Here is an 8,128-nt window from a genome sequence, read left to right as displayed (position 1 = left end):
GTTTTCAAATAATTGACTGTACTGATGACTCTACGAAAGCTCGTGTGGGCAGATCCTCACAATCGTTTTGTCCAACCCATGGTGACTGGGTGTGACCTTGGACTCTACTGCTCAGATAAGCTCCTTTTCTGTCTTGGGGGCTAGGGATCCCTCCTGTCAGCTCCTGTGAGGTGAGGTGTGTAGGCACCTGCCAGTTTTGCCAAGGGAGATGTTTGGGGGAAGGTGGGTGTGACTGTGCATGGTATGTATGTGCATCACGTGATTTGAAAGTATTTTCATGTGGGAAACTCGGTGCTTTGTTCACACAATTTAATGTGCCAAGCCTGGTGGCCAGTCATCAGGTCTCAGGAAGCAATCATCTCCTCTGGAAGGACAATGAGAACAGAGTTGGGGGAAGATGAGGCTGGGAAGTGGGTGACGTCAGAGAGCTGGCTGCCATGGCTTTAAGAAAGGTTTTGGCATTTACTCCAAGAAGCATGCTGGCTTCTCACTCAGCTAGACACACGGTACTTGAGTACCCATGGGCCCTTGTCTTGAGCCGGGGTCCTCCATACAGTCTGGACAATAGGGATGCTTTAGATGCCATGGAGTCTCCCTGGAAATGAGTGGGTTGGCCTTGGGCTCACCAATCATCCCCCCTCCACTGTCCTAGTTTAAATCTGAAGTGTTCCCACAGGCTTATGGTTTGAATGCTTAGTTCCTGGTGGTAGCTCTATTGCGGGAAGTTCTATAAACTTCAGCTGGAGGAACTAGGCACTGTAGTGGGTCCTTGTAGGTGTCTTGTCCCTAGCTAGGCCCTTTCTGTCTTGCTTTCTGCTTCCTGTCCACCATGATGTAAGCAGATGTTGCCCACCACACACTCCTACCACCATGATGCCCTGCCCAAGTGCACAACATCAAGAGACCATGGGCAGATCCCTCTGAAACTGGGAGCCAAATACATTTTCCTCTTTTACTTCGTGCCTATCAGATGTTGGTCTCAGTGACAAAATGACTAACATATACAATGACCTTGATCACTAAAGGTCATTTTCTTGGTGGCTGTGCAAGTCTGAATAACTTAATAAAAAAAAAAGCCTTCCCACCACACAGAGTTGTGAATTGGATGTTTTCAGAAAAGAACTGGAAGACAAGACTTCCAGAGAAAGCTTTCTGGGCTGGCAGTATCTGTTGGCTGAGGCCGTTATGATTACGGGTAAAAAAAATAAAACAAAACAAAAAAACAAGGCCGGTATTCTCTTATAGAAAATGAAGTCTCAGCTTCGCAAAATAATTCCTTCTGTCCTGGGGCGGCAGGGGTGACATTTCCAAACACCAAAGAAAACATTTTCTATGCGAATAGAGCATTTGTCTGAGACAGTAATTGGCTTGAAGCACAGGGTTGTTTTATCTGCATGCGACAAAATATGTCCCTTTATCCCTAGCAGGAGCCCGCAAATACTTGTTTATGCCTGAATTATAATCGCTCCATACCATAGTTGTTGATTAAAAAAAAAGCGCTTCCAACCGACTGAAATCGCTCTCAGACACACGGAGGGATTTTACTTGACCTTGAACGTGAGAAATGTAATCCCCGCACAATAAGCAATTAGCACCCAGAATGAGTCAGGAATTACCTTTCAAGCTCCTTATCTGGGTTGACTGGAGTTGCCAGAATCAGGGTGATAGTGTTCTGTGGTGGGGTGTGCTGGGTGCCATGAGCAGGCATTCCAGAATGTCCTCAGGAGGGCCTCCTCTGTCCCTGACCTTGCCTATGCCCAATGTGGGTGGTTCAGAGTGAGTCTCCCGGCAGGCTTAGGATCCACTTTCTTATCAAAGTACTTAGGACACGCTGTGTGCCACTCTGAGTGCCTTCCTTGTCACACACCCCTGAAAGGTACACTGGGCCCACTCCAACTTTTCTTTCAGCAGAGGAAACTGAGGCATAAGAAGTAAAGTAACTTTCCAAGGCCCCAGAGCTGGTCATGGCCATGGGTTTGAGTTTCTCTAGAAATATATTATAAGGGTCCTGAGCCTGGTCTGGAGGTGATTTTCCTGTCCCCAGCACTTGAGAGGCAGAGGCGGGAGGATAGAGCATTTGCAACCAGTCTGGGCTACACAGCAAGACCCTAGCTCAAAATCATCCATCAGTAAATAAATGATAGTAGTTGATTTGGGAACTAGTCCCACAAGCCTTGTGAGGAGCAGGGTGATAAGGAGGTAAGGCAAGAAAAGGAAGAGGTTGGGTAAGGACAGTGAAGGATTAGTTCCAGAGCCCTTTGCCCTCAGGAGATACCCAACCTGGAGACACCAGATTCCCCACATAGAATGCCATATACACATACGTAAGTATATGTATGGCTTTAAACCATCCCAGATGACTTAGAATGCACATTACAATGCAGAGGTCTCTAAATGGCTAGTACTGTATTGTTTGGAGATCAAAGACGAGGGGTCCATACTTGTTCAGGGTGGGGGAGATTTTTCCTCAACGTTTTGTCCCCATGGCTGCCTGAATCTGCTGCTAGTGATGGTCAGATCAAGTGCTTACTGCTCCAAGCAGCTAGAATTTAATAACCTCTGCCTTCTCAAAAAGAAAACTCTAGGAGTTTCCTTGCTGGGGCCTTCTCCACAGCCTTCTTCCCTCACTAGTGGAGGCACCTACCCGACAAGATGAGCCAGGGGAGAGGGTGGTGCAAAGTGGCAGTTCTTTATAGGCAGCAGCCCAGAGGTGGGGGAGCATACCTGAGAGTCTGCCCAAGCTGCCTGACTTTAAATCCTACTTACCGCAGGGAAGTTATTCTGTCTGGGCTTTCAATTCATCATCTGTAACACAGGGATTCTGACACTCTTAACTGCCCAAGATTACATGAGGATTGGATGACATCATGCCTCTAGGAGCATCTAGTGCAGCATAAGCATTCAGGTGTTGAATGCTGGTAACGGCATTGCCAGCCTCCTCCCTGGAAATCAACCAAGCTCAGTCCATGCTCCTGGGGTGGGTGGGAGCCTCTCCAGGCAAGCCTTGCTTTCTGGCCTTCTAAGGTAGCTGGGAGAGCGTTTGGAGGCTCCTGGGAGGGTAGAGTACAGAAGGGCCTCAAGTCAGGACAGGTGCTGATCATCTGAGGTGGAGCTTGAAGTCTTTGTGGTTCCCTGGGATACAATGCAGAGCAACACAGCTCCACTCAGCGGAGCTGCCTGCTGCTTTGCCTCTGCGCAGACTTCTCTGGCCCAAGATTGCAGACATGAAAGGCAGGCGCCCATGGATGACTGTTTCTGCTGTGGCTTTCATTTTCTGTAGCACTCTTTTTGATGCAGGACCTGTGAGGCACTTGCAACTTGGGGAGCTGTAGAAAGTTGTGTGACAGGTTCTTGTCCTCAGAAGGCTGGTGGGACCAGGGGAACAACCCCAAATGCTTCCAGGAACCAGGCACATAATAGGGAGGAAGCCTGGTCCACCCAGTGTTGCCGGGCCTACTTCTTCAGAGGAGGCCAGGAGTCTGGCTTTGTAGTTTTGTTTTGTTTTTGGTGTAAGGGCGAGAACACAGGACCTCATGCATGCCAGGAATGTGCTCTACTACTGAGCCACACCTCCAGCCCAGTTCTATAGTTTTATAATAACTCTCCTGATTTTTAACAGTTGGCAACCGATTTCCATGTCAAAGCGGCAAGAATTGTTGGGCAGAAGAGGCTTCTTATTTAGATTCTAGATATTGACCTAATATGCCCTTGCTATACAAAGTACTGAAGCTAGATAATTTAAAAGAAAAGGTTTCCCTACACAAACACTCACACACACACACACACACACACACACACACACACACACACACACACACACACACCATTTGGAGGCTGAAAAGCTGCACAGTCCTATCAGTGTGGCCTTTGGTGAGAATCACCTTGGTGGGGTCCTAACATGGGGGAGAACCAGAAACGGAAGTGGATACATGTGTGGCTTTGCTTTCTAAAGACTGCTCTAAAGAGCAGTACCCCATGAAACCAGCATCATCCCTTCCCAAGGGCAGCAGCCCAGCCACCCACTCATTTTCTACAAGGTCCCATCTCTTAAAGGTTACCTCATGTCATACTGTGGACCAAGACTCGAAACCACAGGGTGCAAACACAGGCCCCTAAGGACTTTTTAAAAATTAGTGATTGGGGGGGGGGGGGACTGGAGAGATGGCTCAGTGGTTAAGAGTACTGGCTGCTCTTCCAGCAGACAGGGTTCAAATCCCAGCACCCACCCACATGTGGCTCACAACTGTCAGTAACTCCTGTTCCAGGGGATCTGAGGCCCCCTTATGGTCTCCACAGGCACTACATGCACACTGTGCACAGACACACCTGCAGACAAAGCACCCATGCACGTAAAATAAAAGTAAAATGAAAAGGAAAAAAAAAAAGAGCTTAATTCCAGTCCACTGAAGCAAATCCAAGTGAAAAAACCAGAAGGCATAGTCTCTCCCCTTTCATTTACAAAGGAATTGTGCTCTAGGACCTCCATGTGGATGGACGTGCACACCCAGTGGGCCGGGATGGGCTGAGAACCAAGTGTGGGAGTCCCGTGCATCCCAGGTCAGCTGCAAAGGAAATGGGAAACACAGTGATGAATCCATGAGACAGGGAGGCTGGATCGTCAGGAAGTCAGGAGGCTGGATCGTCAGGAAGTCAGGAGGCTGGAGGGAGGATTTGGGATGGCGAGAGGATGTGGCCCAAGAAAGACAGACAGCTGTTGTGTGGGGCACCTCTCTTATGTGAAGTATCCACCCAGATGATGCAGTCTCATGCTTCGAATCACCTCCTCCTCTCTGGGACCCAAGGCTGCTGTCTCTCAAATGTCTTTTCTTTGCCCTTAACCTTTAAGTGCTGCTTGTTGGGTGTTTTAGGCTTAAATATCAACGTGTCTTACTATAAAACTAGTTTGAGTACTGGGACAACTGTTTTGTTAGTAGCCTCAAACACCACCAGCATCCATCAATAGAAAAATGATCAATACTAACAATGAATTCTCAGCAACCCAGAGAGGACTTTCTGGTTCACGTAACTGAATGGAGGGTTTTCCAGAATGTTCTGATGAGAAGAGGAAGGAAGGCATCCTCTGGATGAAATTCAGGAATAGACAAAGCTGCCCTTTGAGAATAGAAACCAGAGCAGAGATTGTCTTCGTTGTTTGTGATGGAAGATCAGCTGCAAACGTCCCTGGGGAGTTGGCCTTGTTCTGTGTCTTGTTTGGGGTATGGTTATGTATGTAATTGTCAACATTCATAAAACAAGCACTTAAGATTTGTGATTTTTATTGCTTACATCTCAATTATTTACATATTTTATTTATTTGGGTAGGCATGTTCATGTCTGTGCAGGTACATATGTATCTACATGCACATGGAAGCCAGAGGACAACCTTGGGTGTCCTTCCTCAAATACCATCCACCTTTATCTTGAGACAAGGTTGCTTACTGGCCTGGAACTCACTGAGCAGGCTAAGCTGCTGAACAGTGAGCCCCAGGGATCCACCCTCCTGTCCTTCCCTCCCCAGCATTGAGGTTATTAGCATGGACCACCATGCTCTTTTTAATGTGGATTCTAAAGTGAGAACTCAGGTCTGTGTGTTTACAAGGTAAACACTTTACCGATTGAGCTATCTCCCTTGGTCCCAACTTGAATTTTTTTAAAACACTAATTAAGAAGATAAAAAGCAATGGGAGCTTTGCAGTCTCACTCACTGAATGTCAGCCTGGGTTAAAGCTGACATGTTTCTTGAAATGCTGCGTGGAGGACGCAGTCTCTGCATGACGTGCATTATTTGAGCATCAACCTCTCTTTTGCTCCCTGAGCTACCCTGAGCACCTAGAGCAGAGCATGGTATACAGCAGACACTCAGTGGGAGTCCCTTGATTGGATGAGTCATCTTCATTGGCATTCAGAACCCCAGGGAGGGCTTGAGGGGATGGTTCACTTCATAGAGTGTTTGTGCCATCTTAAAGACCTGAGTTTGAATCTCTACAAGCTCATGTAAAACCAGGTGTGGTTATTACATGCGTGTGTAATCCCAGTGCTCCTGTAGAGAGATGGGAGGCAGAGGTAGGAGAATCCCTGGAAACTAATTTGAGAGTCAGCCAGCCCGGGGCACACAGTGGCAAGTGATAAGACAGGCCCTGCCTCAAACAAAGTAGAAGATGAGGACTGACATCTGAGGTTGTCCTCTGACTTCCACTTGTGTACCCCCACTTATATTTACCAAAATTTACACCTATCTCTATCATCTGTTGTCTATCTATCATCTGTCTATCTATCTATCTATCTATCTATCTATCTATCTATCTATCTATCATCTATTTATCTATCATCTATCTATCATCTATCTATCTATCTATCATCTATCTATCTATCTATCTATTTATCTATCATCTATCTATTTCTCTCAACACACACAAACACACACACACACACACACACACACACACACACACACACACACACACACACACAAGGCAGGAGGGGTGAGAAACAAAACCTCAGGAAGAATTTTATTGCCTCTTTGTCATCAAAAGTCATGAAATAAGGAAACAGTAACAATGGCAGCCATTCACTGATGTCTGCTGTGTGCCGGGACTCTGCAAAGGATGCATGCTTGGCACCGGCACCAGCAGCTTTCATGGGGACTGGGGTATAGAAGGTTCATTTGCCAGGCGCACTCAATTGCCTGTTCTGCTCCACATACTCCTCCTGACACCTGACAATCAGTGAAAACCAGACTGGCAAAGCCTGTGTCCTCCGGGAATTTATGTTCTGGTGTGAAAGGAAACAAAAATCATGAAACCAGTGTGTGTGCAGAAAGTAAAGCAAGCGAGGACAGAAATTGCTAACAGCTGTTTAAGGGAAGCAACTGGAAAAGGCTCTCTTACAGAGGCTCAGCAGCTTTGGGGAGAGTGCTTGCTCTCTCAACAAATGAAAGCGGAAGCATTTTAGGTAGTGGTTGACTGGTTGTATGAGAGGCTTCGTGTTGGCTACTGTGAAGCCTGGTAGGGAGGGAACCAATGTGGATCCTCTGGGTGACAGACAGATGCTAACAAGCAGTGCTGATTGACAGGGAAAGAAGTCAATGAATTCCAGGGCCAGCAAGGAAACACGGCACCTCCCAGAGAAGGATGTGATTAGAGGGGTAAAGAGAGATAAAGGGCCCAGGCTGGCCTCAAGATTGTACTTTTGCAGAGCAATATAGTCGTGCATTGACAGCACAGATATCTGGCCGTAGGAACCACAGTCTCTGCTGAGCCCATGAATCTTCCTACCAGAGTGTTCCCAGCCCTCATCCTATATTCTGTCTGTTTCTTCCTCCAGAGAGCCAAGATCGGCCAGGGTACGAAAACTCCAGAAGAAAAGACAGCCAACACCATCTCCAAATTTGACAACAATGGCAACAGGGACCGAATGAAACTGACCGATTTTAACTTCCTGATGGTTCTGGGGAAAGGCAGCTTTGGCAAGGTACAGAATGACTTGGTGGCTGCACCCACTTTGGATGGAACAGCTGTCCCTCTGGTGGGAAAAGAAATGAACATAACGAAACCCAGATTGCAGTCCATACTGAAGATCGTGAAACAAACGAATAGGGGGCTTATGTCACCTACAAACTGAGAGGGGACCCACTCACAAGATCTGAGGAGAAAGCATCCAAGAGTGGGAATGAGCCAGCCATGCATTCAGAACAAGGAAAGAGGGGCTGAGGACATAGCTCAGTAATCAGAGTGCTTGCCTAGCATGCATGAAGTCCTGATTTTGGTCCCTAGCATCACATAAACCAGACATATTGGCATGTACCGGTAACTTCAAAATTTGGGGCTCAGGAGGTAGAGGTACAAGGATCCTCCTCAGCAGTATAGTGAGTTCAAGGACTGTCTAGAATACATGAGACCTAGTCTCTCAAAGTAACCCAGAGCAAGGAAAGGCTGTTCCAGGACAGGGAACAGCAGTGGTAGCATCCTGAGGTGGGAAGAGCTTGGTACATTCTAAGTGCCATCAGGAGGCACTGGGTCCACAGTGACACGAGCAGGATCCTCTAGGTGCCATCAGGAGGCACTGGGTCCACGGTGACGTGAGCAGAGGACATGAGGTTGCAGAGGGAAGCAGTGGCCTGATCATGCTG

At 47.4% G+C, this 8,128-nt stretch overlaps 1 protein-coding gene across 3 annotated transcripts in view; it reads left to right on the top strand.

The window, feature by feature from the left end:
* The window catches only part of Prkcb (protein kinase C beta), a 344,023-nt gene that overhangs the window by 247,309 nt on the left and 88,586 nt on the right, over positions 1–8,128 (top strand). For all 3 annotated transcript variants that reach the window (XM_052762091.1, XM_052762090.1, XM_052762092.1), the window contains one exon: positions 7,324–7,470. In XM_052762091.1, coding sequence (XP_052618051.1) covers positions 7,324–7,470 — 147 coding nt within the window. The remainder of the gene's footprint in view (positions 1–7,323; positions 7,471–8,128) is intronic.

Source organism: Peromyscus californicus, unplaced genomic scaffold (genome assembly GCF_007827085.1).
Source record: "Peromyscus californicus insignis strain IS unplaced genomic scaffold, ASM782708v3 Scaffold_4__1_contigs__length_199733344, whole genome shotgun sequence".
In the NCBI taxonomy this organism is placed as follows: Eukaryota; Metazoa; Chordata; class Mammalia; order Rodentia; family Cricetidae; genus Peromyscus; species Peromyscus californicus.
This window is presented reverse-complemented; position numbering and strand designations above follow the sequence as displayed.